This window comes from Protomyctophum parallelum (assembly GCF_964188405.1).
Source record: "Protomyctophum parallelum genome assembly, chromosome: 4".
Classification (NCBI taxonomy): Eukaryota; Metazoa; Chordata; class Actinopteri; order Myctophiformes; family Myctophidae; genus Protomyctophum; species Protomyctophum parallelum.
Genome location: NC_139700.1, coordinates 27,102,837 through 27,128,694, shown reverse-complemented (window position 1 = coordinate 27,128,694; position 25,858 = coordinate 27,102,837). Strand labels below are relative to the sequence as shown.

The following is a 25,858-nucleotide window of genomic DNA, read 5'->3' as shown; positions in this document are numbered from 1 at the left end:
TCAAAAAACATGGGTTATAGCCCATCATTTTTTTAATTTTTGATTTTTTTTTAACCTCGTTTTTCATAATTTTTGAACATGGGCTATAGCCCCTACCGTATGGCATACTATAGCACGCCGTTTTTCATCATTTTTGAGGATTTAAAAAAAAAAAAAAAAAAAAAAAAACATGGGTTATAGCCAGGGCTGCACATAAGTGGTGCGCCACCGCGCATGCGTCATCAAAATTCAAAATGCGCTGTCAATCAAGCGCCGGGAAGCGCTTCTGCGTACCAACAGCCGGGGCCGCCTAGAATGATTATTATGGCCAGAATACTAGTAGATTCTGTGGCGAGAGCATTTCCCACCGACTGCCACTCAAAGTGGCTACTGGCCAATCACAGCGCGTCCTTACTCAAAAGGGGGAGGATTCCATGCTGCTTTCTGCTGGGAGCCTGGGAGGAGGAGGGCGGTTGACAGGAAAACCTGACACAAATAGTTTCGTCTTCTCTTCTCCGTTTCAGATAGCAAACTACTGTAGTCCCCGGTGTAAAAGGGCATGCTTTGGATGCTTTGCACTCTTCCCATTTGCCGCTGTGCTTGTGTTTGTTTTCCGGCTGCTGGAGCAGCATGGTTGCTCGTGTGCGATGCCGTCTCAAAACCCGAATCTGAGGCAGAAACCATATTAGCGTCTCTCACAGCCTAGGCACCGGCCACCGACTTTTTACGGGTACTAAGGTTTTAGTTCCGACATAGTGGAGTGGGAAGAGTTTAAAGCATTGCGGACTGGCACTGCTGCTGCCCAACATGAACACCGTGTCTCGACATACTGTCCCTTATTATCGTAAAGTCGGGTAGTGTACACTGTTTATTTTTGCACCGAGGAGCCATGTGTGTCTGACTGTCTGACTACGTACGTCGCCTCAGCTAAAAACAAAAGGGAACTAGGGAAGCCTGATGTATGCTTCGCCGTACGATGTGTCGCATGTTAAAAAAATAGCTGATCTGCAAGCTCACAACGTGTTGCAACACGTTGTGAGCTAGTATGTGAGCAACACGTTGGGGGCTAGTATGTGAGCAACACGTTGTGAGCTAGTAGATCAGTTATTTAAATACAAAATAATAAAAAATCTAAATATTGCTTTGATGCTCATATTATCCTTAGGTGTTAAGTTATTTTTATTATAATATGCATTCCATAGGGCTGGACCACACATGGACCTAGATTTTAGCAAATTTAGATTTTTTAAATAATGGGATGAATCTACAACAAGAGCCATTCTAGGGCTAAATCTAGAGTTGCAATACCCTCCATTGACTCCCCACTCATCCAATAAATATTGTTTTGCTATAAGTTATTCATCCCTCTTTTATTCATCCCTCTTTTATCCATCCGGCGAGACGGGTCGCCGCATTTTAGGAGCACCAAGACACTCCTCCAGGTGCTCCTCTGAGTACTAGACCAAAAAAGTTGTGTGCAGCCCTGGTTATAGCCCATCGTTTTTTGAATTTTTGAAAAAAAAAATTAACCTCGTTTTTCATCATTTTTGAACATGGGTTTTAGCCCCTACCGTACGGCATACTATAGCACGCCGTTTTTCATCTTTTTGTGGATTTAAAAAAACAAAAAATCATTTTTGAGGATAAAAAAAAAAAAACATGGGTTATAGCCATAGAGTTATATATCTATAGAGAAGACACCCGAGTTCTCCTCCCATCCACTTGCATTAAGTTGCTCAAAAGCGCATGAGGCGGATTCACTCCTCCTTCCTGGTAGGAACAGAGTGCATTCTGGGACGGATTGCAATGGTGAGTGGCCCCAAACACATGAACGCGCTGCCGTTGAACGCGCACGAGCGTCGTCCGTCGTGAACGTGTACAATGATAGTCAACGGACAGCGCGTTCATGTGTTTGGGGCCAGGCTGCAATACCTTCATTCGGCCACTATGTCCATTTCGCCTCAAGATTTCCTCTGGGTGCCTTCTCTATTCATATATATTTGAAAAAAAATAAAAAAAATAAAAAAACGATGGGCTATAACCCATGTTTTGTTTTTTTTGTTTATTTTTCAAATCCTCAAAAATGATGAAAAACTGCGTGCTATAGTATGCTGTACGGTAGGGGCTATAGCCCATGTTCAAAAATGATGAAAAACAAGGTTAAATAAAAAAAATAAAAAATTCAAAAAACTATGGGCTATAACCCATGTTTTTTGAAATTTTGAATTTTTTTCAAATCCTCAAAAATGATGAAAGACGGCGTGCTATAGTATGCCGTACGGTAGGGGCTATAGTCCATGTTCAAAAATGATGAAAAACGAGGTTAATTTTTTTTTTCAAAATTTCAAAAAACGATGGGCTATAACCCATGTTTTTTTAATTTTAATTTTTTTTTCAAAACCTCAAAAATGATGAAAAACGGCGTGCTATAGTATGCCGTACGGTAGGGGCTATAGCCCATGTTACAAAATGATGAAAAACGAGGTTAAAAAAAGTAATTTCAAAATTTCAAAAAACGATGGGCTATAACCCATTTTTTTGAATTTTTTTCAAAACCTCAAAAATGATGAAAAACGGCGTGCTATAGTATGCCGTCCGGTAGGGGCTATAGACCATGTTCAAAAATGATGAAAAACGAGGTTAAAATTTTTCAAAATTTCAAAAAACGATGGGCTATAACCCATGTTTTTTGAAATTTTGAATTTTTTTCAAATCCTCAAATGATGAAAAACGGCGTGCTATAGTATGCCGTACGGTAGGAGCTATAGCCCATGTTCAAAAATGATGAAAAACGAGGTTAAAGTTTTTTTTCAAAATTTTAAAAAACGATGGGCTATAACCCATGTTTTTGAATTTTTTTCAAAACCTCAAAAATGATGAAAAACGGCGTGCTATAGTATACCGTACGATATGGGCTATAGCCCATACTCAAAAATGATGAAAAACGAGGATAAAAAAAAAATCAAAATTTCAAAAAACGATGGGCTATAACCAGGGGGGCAGTCAGCCAGATATTTCGTGAAGCCTCATTTGAAATCGGTAGTTCATATAATGGCCTGTTGTGGCGCTGGACCGGACCCAAAAAGCCCCATAGCTCCATAGAGGCCCATGTATTTTGGCCCAACTTCACCTAGACTGTATTACCTTAATAAACATGGTCATGAATACTTTCTTCTTCCAGTCACTAGTTTAAAGTCTCATTTCTAATGTCATAATATTCTTTTTGGAAAATTATGGTCGCATTAATTAAAAAAATGACCATAAAGAAAAAAAAACATCGCGTATGTTCTGAGGGGCGTGGCTACCATTACAGTCTATGATCGGGATTCCCCTCCCACTCGAGTCAAAATAAAAACCAACGGAGAAGAAGGGGGGAAGTCCCGCCTCGTTGTCTGGGCAGCCAATGACCAGCTGGTATACAAAACGGAGCCAGCCAATGGCCAGCTGGTACCAAAGATGGCGACTTACATCAGGAATTAGCATATTATTACAGGCTTCATTTTACGTTCATGTTAGACCCGGGGAACAGTCTATGGCTATAACCCATGTTTTTTGAAATTTTGAATTTTTTTCAAATCCTCAAAAATGATGAAAAACGGCGTGCTATAGAATGCCGTACGGTAGGGGCTATAGCCCATGTTCAAAAATGATGAAAAACTAGGTTAAAAAATAATTTCAAAAAACGATGGGCTATAACCCATGTTTTTTGAAATTTTGAATTTTTTTCAAATCCTCAAAAATGATGAAAAACGGCGTGCTATAGTATGCCGTACGGTAGGGGCTATAGCCCATGTTCAAAAATGATGAAAAACGAGGTTAAAGTTTTTTTCAAATTTTCAAAAAACGATGGGCTATAACACATGTTTTTGAAATTTTGAATTTTTTTAAAATCCTCAAAAATGATGAAAAACGGCGTGCTATAGTATGCCGTACGGTAGGGGCTATAGCCCATGTTCAAAAATGATGAAAAACTAGGTTAAAAAAAAAATCTAAATTTCAAAAAAACAATGGGCTATAACCCATCGTTTTTTTCATTTTTTCATTTTTTTCAAATCCTCAAAAATGTTGAAAAACGGCCTGCTATTGTATGCCATACGATATGGGCTATAGCCCATGGTCCAAAATGATGAAAAACGAGGATAAAAAAAAAATCAAAATTTCAAAAAAACAATGGGCTATAACCCATCTTTTTTTTCATTTTTTCATTTTTTTCAAATCCTCAAAAATGATGAAAAACGGCGTGCTATAGTATGCCGTACGATATGGGCTATAGCCCATGGTCCAAAATGATGAAAAACGAGAATAAAAAGAAAAAAAACAAAACAATGGGCTATAACCCATATCGTATTATATGCCATAGAAAATTACATTATGTAAACACAAACGTGAGGACGCAATTTGTGAATGGTAATGTATGATGATGTATGATGATAAGAGCACCCCTCACTTCACATGGGTTCATCGTTGGCATCCAGGGAGTGTGTGTGCAAAATTTGGCATCGAGCGGGTTAACGGTGGCCGAGATTAGCTGCTCACGGACACACGGACACACGGACGGACGGACACACGGACACACGGACGGACACACGGACGGACGGACGGACGGACACACGGACGGACGGAGTGCAAAACATACTCTCCCCACATGCCTTCGGCCTGGTGGAGACAATAATCGTAGTAGTTGTCTACGACATATTGATGTATGACTAAAAATATGGGCGAGGTTTCAGCTCAATCCGAGCCCCATTGACTTAGAAAATTAAAGTTACAGTTCAAAAAGTATAAAATATATGTGAAAATAATTAGCGGAAGTACTTCTTTGACTTACTGGCAGGCAGTGTGCGACTGTGCGTACAAACTCAGACATACAGTACAGGCCACTCTTATAGATGGCTACAGCCATGCCATAAATATATGACATGGGGAAGATGAGAGAATTCTATGCTGAAAATATCAAGTGAAAAGTAGCTTACTGTGGTTTAGTGACCTAAAACATACAGTAGGCCTATACGAAAACTGGAATAAAACTGGGGCACAGTTTATCCTGTGCCATCACGTATACCAAAGGGACTAAATAGCATACATACGTACTTAAGAGTATACATTATTATCTCCGCCAGGCCGAAGGCAAGGGGAGTATAATGTTTTAGCTCCGTGTGTGTTGTGAACTTGTGTGTCTGTCTGTCCGTGGTTCATCTAGCAAAGCATAGTGGAATGTATAGACTGATATATATCCACAATATGTGAGATAATCTGGGCTAACAGTTTGTGAGATTACAGTAGCTCTGAACACACAGACAAGCAGTCTCTGTAGGAGGCTAGCTTTATAGACGGCTAGCCCCCTACAGAGACGCGCTGTAATAATGTCTCTAGAGTCGTTGTCAGGTATAGTGCTGTATCTGTTTTGTCATGTGGTGCACCAGCTCTGTGGATACACAGTGTGGACACAGACTCACACACATGAATCCTGGATTTATAGAGAAGACAAGCATGAGCATTAGAAGTACTTATTACTACTACATTTTCCCATGACTGTGTCTTTGGTTGCATCAACAAACTGTGCAGGCACCCAGTAGACCCAATACCATGAAGCTTCTGTTCGACCCGTCTGAAAAGCCATCATGTAGTATTCCTCGTGACCTTCAATGGGTTCGGCCACTACGCCGTCTATGGAGGCCCACGCAACCTTTTCTGTTTTGTCCTTACTTCCAATCCACAGCTCATGTTGTTTCAGTTTGAACGTGAGTCGAACTTTTCCACCGGATTTGTTAAACATTCCGGATAAAGGCGCTGATGGTAAGTTTTCCTTTGTTCCTTTAACTGCTGCCATTATGTCTTCTGGTTTCCCTTTGTCCAACACCCTCTTGTGTTGCTTTTTTCTGCATAAAGGCTCTTTTTTGTTTTCTTCAGCTTTCACAGGTGTATTCACTGCTAATACATCATTTAATGTAGATCCTATCACCATTATCTTTGCGCCATTGGTAATTTTTATTTCACTTAGTGTCTTCTCTTCTGGAATTAGTCCCTTGTACATAACTTTCTGCATATCTGATGTAAGGCCGGTGAGTGAGTGGATCCTCTCTTTCAGTTGGGCTCCTGTGCTTTCGATGGGAATTTTGAGATCATATTTAATCTTGTTCCAAATGATCTTAAGATCCACCATCTGTTTATCTGTGTCATCTCCATTGCTAATACTGGAGTTGCGAGTTAAGATGCTTTCCTCGTCATCATGAAATACTGCTTTGGGGCACCCTTTGTCTGCCTTTTCGTGTTTTCTTTCAAATAGTGAGGTCTGAGAATCCATTGTATTTCATTGATTTTACATATTTCATCAAATGCATTCACAAACACTTATATTGAGCTTTGGTCTTACATCACACAGCACAAGCTGTTGCCATACCTTTTTGTGCCCATATATGGAGATCCCTATATGTCTATCTGGTCGTCTTGTGGCACACAAGGACTCACCTCCTGCAGGAACCTGTGGAGAGAGAAAGAGAGAAAAGAATCGAGTGGTAGGGGATGCGGCTGAGGTGCTGTCAGGGGTGGAGGAGGGATACGAAAAGCATAGAGGATTCTGGGTGGGTATAATAGGGTCAGGTAGATTGGCGGCGTGGACCCATGGAGGATGGAGAGTGGCGTGAAGGGCAGGGTCAAGCCGTCAAGGTGTGTTCCTCCGCCTCATGAACATCTGTTCCAAGTTCCAACTCAATTTAACCCATTTAGACCATTTAAGACGATTCTACAAATGTCCTCTAAATCCTGACAGTTTTCTGAAAAACCTGTTTCCATGTCAGTGGTGTTCAACCATTTTCATGTCAAGGACCCCAAAAATGGTTCCCTGAGAGATTCTACCATTAACTAGCCTATTATATCCAGAGGAGGGCGCTAGAAGACCAATTAATACTCATCAGTTGCCACAGTTAGTCAAAGCCACGTTTTGTTTCTGATATTATTTCAAGTGATAGTGACTCAGTGAGATCAGACATTTTGGTATAGATAAGGGCTTTCCAGGTCGAGCATCCTATTAAGATATGGTCCTTTTAAGATGTGCAGTTTGTAAAAACAAGAAGTTAATTTAGTCTGCTGCTGACATTATAAGCCAAGGTATGCTAATGCCAGTCTGCTGACTGATAAGAACAGTAGTGCTGTAGTGTGTGTGTTAAACTTATCACGAAGGCGTAATTTAAACATTTATCATGATTGTTATTTAAAATAATGGCGAATCGATCGGTATTATAGGACTACCGGTATTTAGAATTGCAAAGCTAGCTACGACAGAGTTCTGGCGCTCTCTTGTGGACAAACTATAACGGCGTTCGGCGAAGCAGAAATGCAGTTAAATTCAGCACAGCAGTTTGCTTTGATTTGGTAAATGTTTTGATGAGTACAAACAAGCCATACATACTACACTAGTGCCTTTTTTTGCAAAATAATAATAATAATAATAATAATAATGCAATATTTCGTTTGATACCAAACTCCGGAAAGCTGATAACAACAAGGAACAGAAACAGAAACATTAAATCGTGTTCACCTTTCCTCGCAGGGCGAGGACGCGCCTGCTCCTGCCGCTGTTGGAGTGTGCGCGTTCACGTAGCTGTCATGTCAGTCAGTGCCTTGCCGTCCACGGTGCTGCGTGGTTGCCTTGCCAGAACAGCTGCATGTCCCACACACTCAACAACACGGAGTGTGTGTGTGTGGTGTTAAACGAGCCATTTGAGTGGAACCTGGGCTCAACTCGCAGTGTCTCCCTTGGACGGAACCTGCTGAGGAGAGAATGAGAATAGTGGGGTTTGTTTTGCACCGCGCACACGAGTGGAACTTAAGTCACGCCAAAAGGTAAGCTAATAAAGCTATATGATATGAGCGTTCCTTTAGTTTACACACCACTGGTGGTGTGGTGGTCTGGGGTCGGGGTCCCGCGTTTCGGGACCCTCCCAAGGGGGGAACTGAGTGTGTTCCAGGGGGTTTCCAGACAAATTAGGACTAGGCGCATTCTATTTTTTCGGCTTTTTCGAAAAATGTTAACAAATCTTGACAAGCGTTGAGAAATCTCTTTATGAGGCGAGGGTGCCTGCCTGGCTCAACATCTTCTTTACAAATGGAAATGGGTCCGCCGCGGCCAGATGCATTGATTATATCACTTTTGGGGGTTCTTGTTGGCATGACAGAAGAACCAGCGACACCCCGCAGTAGTAAGACTTGTTTGAACCACTGTTATTGCATCAAAGAACGAGCATTGGGTTGATGATTCCTCTTTTATTTCTCTCAAGGACAGGCAGGCAGATGACTTGCCAAATAAAAACCCAGAAATGAAAGGAAAGGGTGTGTGACAGTGTGACTTTGTATAGTAGTATCTATCATTTTCACATGTCACTTTCCGCCCGCCATGCATTGTTATTTATTTCTGTTTCTAAATGCAGTATATTGGGGCTGTTCCCGTCCGTTACAATACAAGGAGATCAGTAGGCTAGTGCAGGAAACGCTAGTGGGTTGTCAATGTGTCCCTGCACTCCCCACTGTCCCCAGCATATCACATCTTTGTTGAAAGCTACTTCTAGTATGCGTTCCAATTACCTATCTACTGTACATCTAGACTTTCTAAAACTGTCAAAATCTCATGATCTTACCCTGCCAATTATTGACTTCTTGGAAATTCAACTGGAAATATTCTGTTAAAAGACAGAATTGTTTGGTTGGGGGAACAATACCAGCCAGCCAGCCAACCAATACATCCATGTGTGTCCGATATATCCCTCTCTACCTGGAGTCTAGCCCTACAAGCAGAACCCAATGCTACTGAAGTTTCTGACATTTTTTAGACCCAGAGCATTGGGTCCTATTCCACCTCCACCCTGCCACCGGGTACGCACACATATATAAACGTAAACAACTTCGGATAAGTCCTTCTGCGCTCTTTCAGGACTTTTTTTCGTGTGAGGGCTTCTGAATGTGTTAAGTACCTATAAATACCGCTGCGAATATCTCCTGTGGCGCGGAAGCCGTTAACTGCTTCCGCGCCACAGGAGATATTCGCAGCGGAATGTATAGGTACTTATAGTTCACGAATTCAGAAGCCCTCAAAGGAAAACAGGCTGTCAAACGGCGCAGATACGATGTTACGGAGCATATTCATGTCCACGTTCCAAAATTCCCATACGAAAATATAGTTATGAACAGGGACCCTACATAAAACTCATCCAAATTTCAGAAAAGCTTTATGGAGGGTTCCGAGAGGGGCTACCTGGAGTCTACACCTGGTTCTTATATGCTCTGAATGGACGGTGCCCATGTTTGTTGGCATGTTGTGTTTTTCAGAGAAATGTAGACTTTTTGGATTCATTAAATATACTTTTATTAGTCAGAAATGTTATCAGCACGAGGTACAGTCAGACGTTTATAGGCAGAACAGAAAAAAGTGGACTTGTTTCCATTGTGGTATTCTCTTTTCAGTAAAACAAAATAAAGAATACAAGAACCGCCGCACCGATCGGTCGGTGGAAAAAAGCTGGGGCGAGATGGAATTGGGGCGACCGTACCTGTTACCCCTTTGGCCATGTTCATTCACACAAAATACATGAGAATACACATTTTTTTGTTCAATGTTTGTTTAATAAACGCCATTGACAATGAAGGGAAAACTTTCTTTTGTAACTCATTACGTCATATTGTCTCTTTATTGTTAATGGCATTTAATGTTTGTGATGGCACCGTTTGTTTTACATCAGCATTACATCACCCTAATCAACATGAGTTAGACTTTAATATATTAGCGCCCCCTCACTTCACACAGGTGTGATTTTTGGTATACACTGTGACATGGCTGCACCGGGTACATCAGAAGTGTGACTGTGCTGTAAGCAATATGTTATCCCCTCTCTCTCTCTCTCTCTCTCTCTCTCTCTCTCTTCTGCATCTATTACATCATTTCTCTCTCCCCACATTGTCTTATGGCTACTTTTTCTCAGTGCCTTGTCCTAAGGCACTCTCGGCTAGAAGTAGAAGCCAGTATGACTTTTTACCACAGCACTTATATGAAACAATTTTAAGATGAGCCCATGTTATTCTCCATAGATAAATTACTTCCGTAAAACCAGGCAGAACCAGGGGATGAGCGAGTGACGTCAGGACATTGGTGCTCTATACAATGTAAATCTAGATCTACAAGTTTGCGCCATTGCTAGCTTGTAGATCAGCCCTTTCTGAAATGGCGACTGTCTAAATAGCTAATGTGGCCCGGGAAATGGAAGTCTGTCGATTATCTGTTGAAACTGTTACCTCTGTGACCTGATGAAGAGGATGATGGCAGGGAGGGATGGATGAAATCACTTGGAACATTTTGGCCTATAATGCCCAAAATCGGGGAACCCAGTTAAATGCGTTTAAAGGGTAGCCATACAGTCTGTTTCCCATGTCCCTTTTTCATCATTCAGCATGTAGGCCTACAGTAAGGTCCCCTAACTCCCCTTAAATGTTTTCACAGAATCGGTTCAGCAAAAGCCCTAATCTTCCTGTAGACCTTCAGACCTCCGTTATGTGGGAAAGCTCACAGAGCTTAGATAGATCTGCTCAAAACAATGAGCTTAATGCCTCAGTAATGCCAGGAGGACATGAGACCAAGTCGTATCATGAAAAAACCCCACAAAAAACCCTTTTTTGTGTTTTAAGCATTATGTTATGCTTTAAATAAAATAAAATAGAGAGACCCGGAAAATAATTCCCCGTTCATTTTCCTCAGACTTTTCAAAAAGTATTTATTTAAGGACTTTTGAGCTGATCAAATAATTAGAAAGAAAAAGAAAAAAAAGGCAGGATACAACACTTTTTGTTTTGTTTTTCTTCTTACAAATTATTTGATCGGCCCAAAACATTGTGTTTATTGTCATGATTTGTCACAACTTGAGTTGGCATTGTCCGGCGTAAACGTCTTTAAATAAATACTTTTTGAAAAGTCTATGAGGAAAATGAATGGGGAATTCTTTTCCGGGTCTCTCATCGCCATGAAAGGGGGCGGGACTGCGACGCTCTATAGAGGCATGATCCATCCAAATAAATAGTGGTTGTGAAGGATACGTTGAATATTAAAGCAGAACTATACACAACATTGGCCTTTTCCACAGATTGGAAACAAAGCTGTTTGAAATGTCTGGGAGCTTTAGTTTTCATTTTATCTTAATTATCAATAAAAGCTGTTTCACGCTAATAATATTTTTTTGTCTCTTCACAATTCTATTCAGTCAGTAGCATCCAACTAAAGCCAAATATATTCTGCACTCTTGAGTCTGATAATATTATTTAACTGGAGAGGCATAAATGGCCCTTTTGTCTGCTTGAAAGGCTGCCTTATGATGGTTGTGAAAGCCCCATAGCAGGGTGTCACAATGAGCACCACATAGACAAGTCTTTTGCCAACCATTTAGACTTTTAGAGCAGTGGTTTTTAACCAGTGGTCCGTGGACCACCAGTGGTCCTTGAGCCGGTTCCAGGTGGTCCCCAGCTAAATGATAAGAGAGTTGGTAACCAAATGGACCCTTATAGATCTTTAACTCTTGAGAGCATAAAATGAAACCAAATGGACCCAAATTATCTACCTAAATTATTGTTAAACACCTGCATTACTTCATTTACAAGAAGTCTACACAATTAGAGAATGTGGAAGAATTGTTATTTTGATCAACGTTTGCCAAAAGCATGGAATTGTAGACAAAATCTTATCCAATGACAACAAAATATTCTTTAGTTTTGGGTCTGAGAGGCTAAATGTCATCAAATGGTGGTGCGTGGCTCAAATACCAAATATATAATGGGCCTTGAAATGGAAAGGGTTGAAAACCCCTGATTTAGAGTGTGACCAAGAACCAGCATCTCTCTTCAGTTGTTGTGGTTTGAATTGGATCTGGTCAACCACGGCCCACTCAACACTGGTCATGAAGGCGATTGAGTTTATTATTTAACCACTTAACACCCTCCGCCCCATTGCCGTAGATCTAGGTCAATTAAAGCCTATTTTCTTTATACTACGCTTAACGCCATTGCTGTAGATCAATGGCAACTGTGCTTTCGATCGATCAAGCCATAATGCTACTTGCGTTGTCATGACAATGGATCGCCCATCTTAGATCGTCCTTGCCATAATAATCCATCAATCCTGTTTCTTTCAATCGCCTGCATTGCCCTAAATGGCTAGGTCGCTTATCCGCCTGGGTGACAGCGGACTGCTCGCTGGCGCTTTGGCATGGGGGGTCAGATCAACATATTATGGAATTAATTCTGTACTGGCCATATATGGAGCGTGTCTCGAGTGTACAGGGTTTGATGAGGTCAGATCAATATATGGAATGTCAGAACAGCCAGGTCAACTCCATATATGGAGATCTAAGGGTGGCAGGTGTCTTGAGTGTACAGGGTTTGATGAAGGCTGTACTAATAACTTTGGGGCAGCCCCGTCTAGAGTTTAAATGGACAGGTATCATCATCGAAGAGGAAGGATGGATGTGGAAGGATCAACATAATATGTAATGTCAGCTCAGAACAGGTCAGCTCCATATATGGAGATCTAATGGTTTGAGGTGAGATGTAGAGTTGCTGGCCAATATCGATGACATCAGGGATCTCCATATATGGGCTTAATATTGATGACATCACGTGATGTCACGACTCGAGGCATGACCATATATGGGGCGTGACCAACCAACCAAAATGGGATTCCGACGGGAAATGCACAAATTTCGTAGTTAACTGCGACCTGCAGTCGCAATAATGAGCGGATCTACAAGCTCACAACACAATGTCTTGTGGGCGTAGTGAGCTTGTAGAATGTAGACCGTCTACATTTTGTGGTAAGTTCTGTTCATGATGTATTAAACATTGACTTATTTTCTTTTTCATTCTATAATTAGTTTTATGTTCATTTCATATATTTCGTGCACTAATTCACAAAATATCGGTCGAAACATCTGTCGGTGGTCTCGGACTCTTTTAAATTGGGCTCAGCATGTCCGCGCACCTGGGCTGGATCAGGTTCAGGTGATCCAGCTTGGTCGATCCGGATGACCTTTGCTGCATGTCTTCCCCACATCTCTCTCCCAATTTCCTGTCAACCTAGTATATATATCTATCAATAAAGGCAAAAAGCTCCCAAAAATGTGCTCTGCATCAGACACAAAAATCAGGCATCGGTTGGGCTCTAGTTGTGCGTAGATATCAGCATCTTCTCTGGTTTGTCTCTGCCAGTGGCACATCTGTACTCGCTTGAATTGCCTGATATGTCTGTGATTAGTCAAGCCTGTGCACCCCCCTCCACTCCCCTTTCAGTGAAATGCGGGTCAGACTTAATACTGTGAATAAATAGTCTCTTAGGCTGAAACTCCTGCCTGAGGAAAGGACAGATCGGTCAGCAGCATGATAGCCTAATAGTGTTGTTGTTGTAGTTTTGTTACAGTCAACAATGACATGAGACTAAATTAGGCTAGCCTCGGAATTTCCCTCCAACCACGGCCGTCTCGGCAGTCCTATGTCTCTGTGACACACACACACACACACACACACACACACACACACACACACACACACACACACACACACACACACACACAATCCTCCCAACTGCAATCCTCCATCAATGTTAGACTAAAGAGAAATGTATGTGCAGCAATTAGCCGACTTACAAGGCTCACAAAGCTTTGCGTATGCAACGCAAGCTTGTAGGTCGGCTATCTTCAGCATGCAACACCATCGTGCGGCTAAGTATGAATCGGGCACAACCCTCCAGGTTTGTGAGCCCACTGTTACAAACATGATTCTAAAGGGACAGCCAAAAGAATAACAAAAGAATAAGTGTGTCTGCCTTATCAGACTCTGAGCCTGTAGCTTGAGTCCAGCTGTCTATAATACTGTAGCTGCTGCTGGTCCTGGGCCTTCTGGCCCCGTGGGGAACATGTGTTGTGTGCCTCCTTCTCCTTGTTGAATTATTCAAGCTTGTTTCGGCCGTGTAAGAAACCAGCGCTGTACGGAGTGTGGCACCATGAGGGGATTTACAAGCGTGGTATACAAACAGCTGTCTCGTTATATTGGAGGTTTTTTTGTTTGGTGGGGGCGGGCACAAGATAACTACATGAAGCCGTGCGTCCCTATGGTGGGACAAACATTTGTCGAAATGTACAAGCTGTCAAGCTCACAGATCTACAAGTTCATTGTAGAATGTCTTATTTGACCAAGAACCAGCATATCTCTTCAGTTGTTGTAGCTTGGATGATCATCCACAGCCTGCTCAACACTGGTCAGAGAAGTATTGAGTATGTTTAACCACTTAAGTATTACAGTTAATCAAACAAAAACATAATAGATAAGTTGTCGAGATAATAGATCAATAATATATCCCTATTTTCAGCGAAGATGTTTGGTAAAGGGAAAAGTGGACCAGGCAGTGTCTCCCAGTCAACTAAATACTGTACATGGGGTTTACGTGGTTTAACCTGAGAGTTGTCACAGGAATGGAATGTTGGTATCCATCACTACCACTCCAGACATTCTTGATAAGAGTAGTGAGCTTAATAGTTGTATGTAGACAGCTATTTTTGCTATTTTTGAAACCACCATTGGCATTGTACAATGAAGTATAATACAGGTTTAAGTCGAGTTGTTGATATATAAGAAATAAAATAAATGTATCACAAAAAACCCTGCTTTTTGATTATTTGATTAATCTACATGAGCAGGATTAAGTTATTGGTTCTCAATATCGGTTTTGATATATTTTCGTTTAATTGCCCAGCCCTACTCTGACCCAAGTATTGTATTCCCATACTAGGCAATAGGCGATTAAGAGCGATTACAGTAAGTCTGGCATTCCGATGAGGGCTCACAAAAGACTCTTGTAAATCAAAGGAATACCACCAACTTCTTCAAACTCTGTATGAGATTTTTCCCTGTGGCTTTATTAATAGATATGCTGGTTTTATTTATGTCTCTCTCTGTCCTCATCGGGGAGAGAGCATCCACTTATGAGAACATGGCTTTCTCCGTGGGGTCCTGTGGTTCCGTGTTTACGAATACTTTTCCCGTCACATTCTTGCCTTCCCTCCCACCACCCCTCCGAAACGTGCTGCCACTCTGGGAAAAGAGGCCTCTCTCTCCCTCTCTCTGTGTCTCTCTCTCTGGTGTACAGCTCCAGCGTCTCAAGCATTGTGCTGTCATCATTGTTATATTTAGCTATCTTTCCCGCCCTAGGTAGTGGAGAGACGAGGGCTTGGACCAGAGAGAGACGCTGGCTGGCTGCTGCTGGATTCTCATGATGGGGGGGGGGGGGTCAGAGGGGGAGAAGCCTCCTCAGACTCCACTCCATCTTGTTGTTTCCTATTTTTAATTAAGATGGAGCGGGTTTGGAGATCGGGATGCTGTGTGTGGTGCTGTGAGTCACTATGGTCTGCTTTGCTAAGGCAAAGTGACAGTGGCAGTACAGAGCAGAACAGAGCAGCACAAGAGTCTGCCCCTTGGGGATAGTGAGCTATTCTGAGCCCTGATGCTTTCCTCCAGCTTGTGTTCTGGGTGAAAGCACCCTCCCTAGGGTCACACTGTCTCCCTGCCGCTGGCATTTTCCACAAATAAACCCAGACTATACCGTCTGCCATACAAGAGAGACAAGGCAAGACGAGAGAGACGAGCACAGACGGGAAAAAAAGATGTGGGATCTTTCTGAACCACTTTAATCCGACGGAAGTTAAAGCCTGGGTATCGAGACTACTTTAATCCTGATCTCCATCATTTGGGGTTTTTCGAAAGTTAACAAAATTGCATAAAATATTAAATAAAAAAATTACAACAGTGTTATTTTTGATACTTTAAAAATCTAAGTTGTTTTGTGGCTGCCCATCAGTGAGATACATTGGCCTAATGCAATAGCATGCTGCTTCCTATATGCAATGCATCACCAGTGACTTCCTATTTTTGCATTGCATCAGCGGCAGTTGATAAAGTTATACACTGTTGTCATGCTTTGTTCTTTTCTGCCAAGGACCACTTAGCACAAGCCCGAGAGGAAGTGCTGTGACATGGGTTAACAATTGGCCATTGTCCGACTCCACACAGTGGCACACCTGCAGGAGTCGCAGAAGGACACATGTTGATTGCACGGGGCTTTGACATTTCACATCATTGTCTGGACAAGGGTCTGAGACGCAGGGCAGGGTCAGACTGGCTGCAGTGGCCTTCAGCTTAGTTCAAGCCGGACTAGTCACTCACTGCCCGGCATGTTTAAAGATGCGAGCCTGTGCACTAAACAGTAGGCCAGCAAGGCATTCATGGTAGGCATCTTGTCCCCTGTCACACAACTATCTATCTACTAAGTATTGTTGCTATTTTACTGTAATATCATATTCATAGGTCCGTCCACGTTCTCTTAAGGCACTGATTCTTAACCCATTTAATTTCAAGGGCCCACAGTTTGATATGCCATTTTACGCCACAACCCTCATTTTATAAGCTTATCTCTGGGACCTGAATCTATACAGTAAAATCATCTGTGTTAATATAACTCTTGAGAGTGTACAAAATGGAACCCTTAACTCGGGTCAGGTCCCTCAAGGACCCCTGGGGGGGTCCTCTGACCCCACTTTGAGAACCAATGCTCCAGGCACAAATGACAGGCCTCCATAAGTGATGGAGTTCCTCCAGTGTACCCATCTGTGTTCCATACCTTCCCCTTAGCTTAAAGAATGGGAGTACATGCAGCCTCCCTGTGCGGAGCCCCTCTGGACTTCCTGTGCGGTGACTTCCAGTGACATTCATATTCTGGGGGGGGGGGGGTCCCTCCGCATAACGTGGCTTTGTTTTCCGACTTGTAAGTCCACTGTTGTGTTGAGAGGAAATGAACAATGGCTCCGTTGTGGATTTAAGTTGAGCGAGATGCGACGGGTGAGCCAGGAATAATAATATCCTCTTATCTGAACCTGAAACAGGAGCTACCGTATGTGGGCCTGCCCTGTTTCATACCTGTCTGTCTACACACAGGAGAGCTGGGAATCTGGCGCGAAATGTCAGCAGAGAAAGGCTAACTATACGCACATCGACAGTGGGTGCTGCTCGGGTAAAGGTGCCGGTTACAGAATTAAAGGGAGAACCGGCACACTGAAGTGAAAGACAACTTCATTAGGAAGGCGTTTCGATCTATTGTGGATCTTTCTTCAGGTCTGCAGAATTCCAGCAGGACATCCCTTCTCCAGGTCTGACTCTGATGCTTCTGATCTCCTCTCTCTCTCTCTCTCTCTCTCTCTCTCTCGCGCGCCGTCTCAAAATCTTTTCATCATGTTCACCCTCTTACACACACTCACAACACACACTCACACACACATGCACGCACGTGCACACACACAGCGTGTCTGACAGCAAGAGGAGCTGTGCAGCAGTCTGGGTCTTGAAGATGTTTTGTGTAGAATTTGGAGCCATGTGGTTGCTTTGTTCAGTTCCTTCCTTCTGCTGGAGAATGATATGCTTGTTCTGCTTAGCATTAACACTTACAACCAATAATGGACTTATAACTGAATAATGGAGAAGCACGTTTTTTTTTAGTTTTTAATCACAAAACTTGTAATTCTGTACTATACATTGCACATGGTGGTGTACAAAAATAGAGATCTATAAACTCATGCGATGCGTTGTGAACTTGTAGGTCTGCTATTTTTACTATAAAAAATATATTGTTCATTGATCTTAATCAATGCAAAAGATTGAAATAGTCTACCAGCCATAGTAATGGATGTAACAAAATATTGCAAATCGTTCAGATTCAATTCACTGCCAATGCCAAGCATGACACAGAACATGTTACAGGGTAGGTTATTTTATGGTTTTATTCCTACACTTTGAATCCTGGAGGGAAGGAGTGTATCTATCTAAATGCAAAGGGAAGTCCCCCACGTGGAACGTGGGTCACACTGGAGTAGGCGCCAGGCCAAAGAAGGAAATGGGATTGTGTTTTCCGCAGGCTATCTGCAAGAGTAGGTCCACCCTCTCGATGCAGATAGGTTCCCGGAGCCTAAATAACAGCAGGAGTGACGGGATTACTAACTTTTGAAGTGCTCTCCCTTAACCATTGATTGAAACCTTTATTTCAGGGGAATCCAATTGAGACCAAGGTCTCTTTTTCAATGGCGCCCTGTATACAAACAAATAACATTTACAGCAATGATTTTACATACATGACAAACACACGGTACACAATGATATCCATAGATGTGGAGCATGCACCCTGAAGGCAGCATCTCCCAGTTTAGAAGAGGTTTCTGGGGTGGAGGGGTGGGGTTCTTACATCTGAGGGATGCTGAGCCTGGTCTTCTTTGCATCACCTTTTGTTTAAATCAAAGGTTCAAGGTTCAAGTTTATTTAGTGTCCCTGATGGGCAAATTGGGTTGCAGTGGCATAGACATCAGTACATCAGAACAATACAATAATACAGTACACATGGCAGATACCAAGAAAGTACAATCAAATAATTTAAACAAGATTAGTTTAAGTATGTTGACAGATTTGGAAGAGATTTAGAAGGTCTGTTTCCAAAAATGAACCAGTATTTAATGTGTAAAATCCATGATATTTACATTGGAATGAATGAGCCCGGCTGGAAAGTGTCCAAGTGGGAGTATCTAAGTGGTAGAGGGCGGGGCTTTGCTAAAGGTGAATTCACGCTGCTGCCTGCAATCTTTCTCACAAACCTTTCTAAAATGGTTTAGTCTCATTGAGAATCTGTGATTTCGGCCTCCGTGTACCAGTAAGGTAAAATGTCAGCAGTGGTGAGGCTGGTGAAACAGATGACACGGAGCTATGTATGCTGGCTGGCTTCTTGGACAGGATGGGAGTATGCTGTGTGAGGTTAGGCCGAGGGTTGAACCAGGGTGAGGTTCAGGCTCACTCTCAGTGCTGAGCAAGGATGTCTTTTCCTCTCAGTCAGTCATCCAGTAGAACGCAACATCTGTCACCTCCTCCCCCCACCATGCCTTCAGCAGTCTGAGAAGCGTGTGTGTGTGTGTGTGTGCGGTTGCGTGCGTGCGTGCGTGCGTGCATGCATGCATATTACTATACTTAGTTGTGAAGGTCAATGTCCCCACAAGTATAGTAGAATGTGATAGTATAGTTTGTGTGTGTGTGTGTGTGTGTGTGTGTGTGTGTGTGTGTGTGTGTGTGTGTGTGTGTGTGTGTGTGTGAGAGAGTGCGCATGCACAGCTTGTATTAGTAGGCCTGCACGAACACTCCTTTGTTTAATATCCAATCTATTACTTTTATTTACTGAACAAGGTTAAACCTCCAGGTATCATGATTAGACCATATGCTAGTCTAAGAAGACACACACACACACACACACACACACACACACACACACACACACACACACACACACACACTGGTTCCTCCAGCTAGTTTCCTGCTGCTAAACTCCTAATCTCAGCCTTTCATTCTCTCTCTCGTGATCTGTGTTCTAATCCACCATGTTCAATCTTACTGCTATCAGATTAAGATGAATTACAGAAGAGAGAAGGTCGGGGATCAGTCAGGGACAGTATAGGGAATCTCTGTCATTTGACTCAAGCAGGCAGCCTTATGGAATAGGTTGAGTTGTCTTTAAAAAAAAAACTCAAACCTTTCCTTCTGCGGGTCCCTGGAACAAACTATTTTGAGATGGGGGTCGGCGGCCCTACATCTAATTTTGGGGATATGTGACATGAAAAACTTGAAAATTTATTCAGAGAAAAAGAAGACATAATTTAGAATCGGTCTCAGGTCTTCATGGGTTAAAGGACCACTTCACCACTTTTCAACCTAACTTCATATAATAGGTCCTCACTAATAATTTTTTTCTACTCTTTCTGTGTCTCATAGGAGGGCTGTGGGCAGTTCAGAAACCGTCTTCCAGTGACATCATAGATGGGGAATACAAGCTAATAGAAACTGCAGGCTTTCTAGTCCTGAAAAGTTGCAATGCGAAAATGGAAAGCTTCGTTCTCACGATAATGAAAATCAAAAAAAAATTGTAAAACAATCTTGTTAAAAAAATTATCTGCATAATGATGATGTCACTAGAAGACGGTTTCTGAACTGCCCACAGCCCTCCTATGAGACACAGACTGAGTAGGAAAAAGATGTGCCATTTTATCATGATTATTAGTGAGGACCTATTATATGAAGATGGGTTGAAAAGTGGTGAAGTGGTCCTTTAAGTATATTTGGTTAGCCTATATCCTGGGTTAATCTCACAAAGCAATGAGATGCACAGTGTTCAATTTGTATCCATTTGTGTTACTCTGAGAATGTACACATAAATCATGTGAGCCCAGTTTGAGACTTGTGCATCCTCTGCATGCTGGAAGAAACTGTGTAATTATCTGAGTATGACTCAGAAGGTTCTGCGTGCTGTCCGTGGTTATGAGTGTTCACCCAAGGGCTTGTAGATGCTCCATTTAGAGCCACACGTCACGACAGGAAATGATGTAATTTTGTAGTCTTTCATATTAGTTTATCTGCCATACAGAAATAAGTTACTCCTTGTGTTTCTTGTCACTAGTATCGATGATTCTCTGTCCTCTCCCCTCTGTTTTGAAGTAGTGGTCATTTTCCTTTTATTGTTTTTCTTTTTTCTTGTGAAATACAACAAACGGTACACAACATCAAATGATAGAAAAGTAAACTTAACACTACATACTATACAGGAGACACATACACGCACGTCACACACAAAAAAAACAAGGTAACGAATGGGTGGATGGATCACCATCAGAGAACAGTTCCAGGTGGATCAACAGCTAGAACTCCTATTCAATCGCGCGATTTGTTTCAGTTTTTGAGTGGTGCAACCACTCCTACATCCAGCAATGTCCGTGCCGATCTATGTGCCTATGTGGCCATGAGCACGAGTATATGACTATAGGGTACCAGTAGGGGGGCGCCAGAAACGGAGAGAGGGATGCAATGCTTCAATGTTGCCTGCTAATGAGAGAGAGAGAGGGGGGGAGGGAGGGGGGGCTGCAACACTCAGTTCACACAGGTGTGATTTTTTGTTTACATCTGTTCTAGATGATATGACAGCAACACTCCATGCAGTGTTGTTGCTGTACTCTTCCTGTTCTACGTGAGCTGACGTTAGACCCCTCCTACACTTTTCTTAAAGGACCAGCGCCCTATATGTTTTTTTTTATTTTTTATATATATATTCTTTGGTCAATATACATATTATCAACATGCTTTTGTAAAAAACGGTTAGGAAGAAATTCCCCTTTAAAGGTAGTGTAGGTGATTTAGTTTGGTTAAAGCTAGAAGTTCAGGCTCTGTTGTGATGGTGCTCATTGCTGTGGTGGGATTGTTCGGTGACAGGGTTCTCCCCTTCTCTCCCAGTTCCTTGGTAGGGCGTGGCGGAAAAAGTAACAAAGACGTCCCCCCCCCCCCCCCCCCCCCCCCCCACACACACACACACACACACACACACACACACACACACACACACACACACACACACACACATCTCCTGAAAGGTAGCGGTTTTGGACATACTGTACAAGTTTTCAACCCGACAGCGACGATATCATTCTGCTCTTCCAGCTCACATTTGTTTCTCTCACTGACTCTGACCATGACTCTCCCTGTTATGGTCTCTTGCCTCCCCCCGCCCCCTTTCCCAGGTGGGATGCTAAATGTGTAATTAAACCAAAACAAAAATACAGAGGGATATTTTTCAGGTATACACCAGAGATACATACTCCAGCACAAGACATACATCAGGTCAACAACAACAACTACTGCCACAAAAAGGAAAGAAATAATTATTTGACTGAGGGACTGCCATTGGATTCATGTCATATGAAAGCAGGGAATCATAGCTTAAAATTGACATATTCAGTTTGGCCCACCAGTTTTGGAGATATGGCTTATAGATTAATGTCTTGCAGAAAACAGCGAGTTGAGAAAACAGGCTTGAAAGGTTCACTTCTGTGGTCTCTAACATTACACCTAGCTACATGTTTGGGCTTTTATTTCATATTTACATGTCGATTTCAGCTCTGACACTTATTTCAGACATGCTCTAGTATGTGACGAGTCTGCCTGTGCTATTAACCCATAGAAATAATTAAAAAAAAGTTTTTCTCCTCTGGTGAAAAGCTGTAATTTGCGCGATGGCAGTCTCACAGTCAAATCTGGTCACCAGTGTGCATCTCACCCTCTCTCGCTCTTAATTCAATTCAGTTCAATTCAATTGAAAGAGGCTTTATTGGTGTGGGAAATGTACGTTTACATTGCCAATACATTGCAACTCTCTCTCTCTCTCTCTCTCTCTCTCTCTCTGTCTCTCTGTCTCTCTTCTCTCTCTCCACCCAGTGACCTCTGGGGGCTGATTCAGTGTTTCTCCCCAGTTTCCATTCTGTTTGAAGCAGTGCGGCTCACAACCACCACGTCTGTCCAGCATTAACTGTATCCACCTTCTCTGTGTCCACCACTTGAAAAGAAGCATTCAACAGTGAAGGTCTTTGAACGATGCGTGAGGCATCAGCACTTTTACAGCTCCGCCACCGCCAACGAAAGGTGCCTCACTTTGTGTTTCCACTGTCCTGACTCACTCACAAGAACCATGAACAGTACATTTTGCATGGCCAGGCCACTGAGGCCACCCTGTGGTATTGCTCATGCTGTTTTTGCTGACGAGACATGCTTAGTCTGGGAAATTCATTTTTTTAAAACTAGTTACACCTTGTCCTTGGTAAAAAACTAACAAAAAAGGAGACTAATTTGCTTTTGTTGCGTGTAAATATTAGTGTCACTCACCACAGGTTCTCCCTTCAAGGAGGGGCGGTGGGGACTGGTTTCCCTCTCTTCCTGACCACCACACAATATTATCAGCAGTCTGGAGGCTCAGAACACAGGAAGCAGTCTGCTGGATGTTAAAGAGGAGGCATGGCAAACCTTTTGTACTGACTGACTGACTGAAGAAGGGCTATAGGCAATTACATGAAAATGTATTTGAAACCAATATTTAGAAGCAATAATCAGATTTAGAACCAAATAATCCAGAAGCAAAGTTTTCTCTTTTGTTTATCTTACAACACGTCGCATGACGGAGCATAAATTAAGCATTACTACTGACTCAGTAGGCTTACTCTTGTGATTTTAAAAAGAAAAATGTCTATCAATTCAGTTCAAAATTAATATAGTGTGATGACGTTTGACAGCACAACATTTCTCCAGGATGATCCACAAGGTTGGTCACTCTAGCTGAAAACACCGGGACAACGCTCCACACGTCCCAAACTCTTCTCCCTTCTGGCTCCAAAACTATGGAATGCACTTCCCATTGCAGTCAGAACTGCAGCCTCACTCCCAATCTTCCGCCGTAGTCTGAAAACCCACCTTTTCAGACTCCGTCATGGCCCGTAGCACTTGCCCTATAGCCCCTTAGATAGCACTTTATGTAGACTTAAATAGCATTTTATACAGACTTACAGCATGTTATGTAGACAGCACTAGAATTGCATTTTATGTAGTCAGGCCTAACAAAATAATAGTTTGGTGTCCGGTTTGGGAAGTCGGTAGGGAATTTATTTTATTATATATATATATATATAATTGTTTTCGCAGGAAGGATGGGTAGCAAGGAATTTATTATTATTATTTGAGATTTCTTTCAAATTGCGTCGCCGAGTCCGACCGAGTCTCTTCTCGTCTCCTCAGCGTGCGTGCATTTAAAATGAACCAAACGGATCATTTGTTTTTTTACACACAATCATCAGAGTTTTAGCAGAAGCAGAAGCATGTACCGGTCTTGGCTGAATGGAATATTAAGGCGCGACACTCAGTGCACTTATAAACAGTTCCTACTTTTCTCTCTTCTTTATCCACGTGTGTGGGATACACAAAAGAGTTGTCATGGTTGCTTTAAACCTTCTTATATTAATTTGTTTTGAGCTTTGAGCTAGTTTGCTTTCACCTCATTGAGGTCAACACTGTTGTCGGGATCCGTATATAAAGAGCAGGTGAATACATCTGGGAGAGAGGAGGAGAGAGTAGTGAACCACTAAGCAGCTGCTCTGCCAGACAGATGCCAGGGTAAAATACAGGTCATGAACTTGATTGCAAGAACACAAACAATTTGTGGTGACTGAAATGTGCCGTAGTAGGATTGAATAGCACTTGTGGACCGCAATGTGTAATGGAAGCTGGACTTGTGGTCTGTGGAGGGTCACCAGTCACCACAGAGGGCCTTTGTGGAACGGCAGGCCGTGCTGCCCCACCTGTTGCTGGCAAAGGATGCCAGACATGCTTTAACGCAGCCTGAGGCGTCATCTGGCCACACAGGCTGTTCGACATCAGTCAGTGCAACTGTGACCAACTTGAAAGATTAACTTGTTCATGTTGTTGTTGTGCCATATGTTCAATTAGCAAAGCAAATCTGGTATTAGCACTGACTCGATCTTAACCCATTCAGGACGGGGACCCCCTTTGGCGTTTTAAGAATTATGTTATACTACGAGCTTGAAGATCTGCTATTTTTTGAAAAATCGTGAAAATGTGGCGCAAATCTTTGAATATATATTCTTTCAGAACGAACAATTTTAACTCAAATCCTTGTTTCTGGGGGGTCCCTGGAGCAACATATTTTCAGATGGGGGTCGGCGGCCGATTTCATATAATTTCTGGGGTCCTTGACATGAAATAATTTGAGAACCGCTGACATAGAAGGTTTTCAGAAAACTGTTTAGAAGACATATTTTAGAATCTGGTTACTTTCAGGTCTAAATGGGTTAAGAAGAAAACACAAAAATATGGAGATAAGAGGTTTCTGCCAGACAGAAGGATCTCAGGATCCACTTGTCCTGATCCAATGTGGATCTTGGAGGTCATGTGACCAGACTAACGTTCATGTCCACTATGACATGTCTCTGACTCCATATTTGGCCATGGTTTCAGACAGATCAGAGCCCCATTGTATTCCAATAAAGTTAAATAATTTAAATTTAAATTAAAGTTACATATTTCAAATATATAAATGTACTTGCAGTCCGCACAATTATTTTGGCGCTGATCGGTCCAGTGGATTTCAAGATTAGCACCAGACACACAAATAATTCTTAGACCGCTAGACTCCTTCCTGTAGACCAAAGAAAATCCCAGGATTTTGTGATCAATAGAGTCAAAACATTAAACAGCCTGTATTTCATCTGTTATAGAATACAATATCATTTTGAGTATCTAGACATGCTCAGTTCGCTCTCATAATCTCGTAATGCTATTTGAAAGCACACAGTGACTATTTTATTGTATTTGTATTTCATTGTCTTCCAAACGTAGGCCCACCGTCCCTGACACTACGTGTGTCTTTTATCAGGTGTTTAAACTATGTTTAAACTTTATGCATATGCCTTTTGTCAGTAAAGTTGTCAAATAAAAATCAATCAATCTAGTCCTCTGTGGGGTGGAGGTTGCTTTAGGCCACAGCCTTTTGCCGTTCATTGTCTATTCTATTGTATTGATCCCTTTTTATATATATATAGTTTTTAAGCATAAACCTTTTCCAAATGTTGTAGCTCAAAATTGCTTGCTTGTTTTTCGTATTCTAGACTAGTAGACTTGTATCATTTATTTTGACAAATAATGCTCACAGAGAGAGCTCTTGTACATTTAAAAAAATGGGAAGTAGGAGTTTTCAGTATTTTTAAAAACCACACATTTGAGGAATAAACTTAAATGATTGTGCTGGCATCCTGCGAATATACCAACCACCAGAGGACTTGAAGGGAATATAATACAATATGGCCCACTGCCCAGCATCAGACGCATTAGAGGCCGTTTACACATTGATGCTCATTTGAAAGCCGATTCAACGGGAGCAGGTTGGATGAAGGCT

At 42.1% G+C, this 25,858-nt stretch overlaps 2 protein-coding genes across 3 annotated transcripts in view; one reads left to right on the top strand and one right to left on the bottom strand.

Moving 5' to 3' along the window:
* Positions 1-5,476: 5,476 nt before the first annotated feature.
* On the bottom strand, positions 5,477-6,283 carry LOC310857977 (ubiquitin domain-containing protein UBFD1-like; the record flags this gene model as incomplete). The annotated part of the gene is made up of 1 exon (XM_083764021.1): positions 5,477-6,283. One exon carries the CDS (start codon positions 6,281-6,283, stop codon positions 5,477-5,479), a length of 807 nt encoding a protein of 268 aa, XP_083620147.1.
* Positions 6,284-7,693: 1,410 nt separating this feature from the next.
* The window catches only part of LOC310856991 (uncharacterized protein), a 48,067-nt gene continuing 29,902 nt past the window's right edge, over positions 7,694-25,858 (top strand). For both annotated transcript variants that reach the window (XM_083762581.1, XM_083762580.1), the window contains exon 1: positions 7,694-7,821. The gene's annotated coding sequence lies outside the window, so the exon portion shown is untranslated. The remainder of the gene's footprint in view (positions 7,822-25,858) is intronic.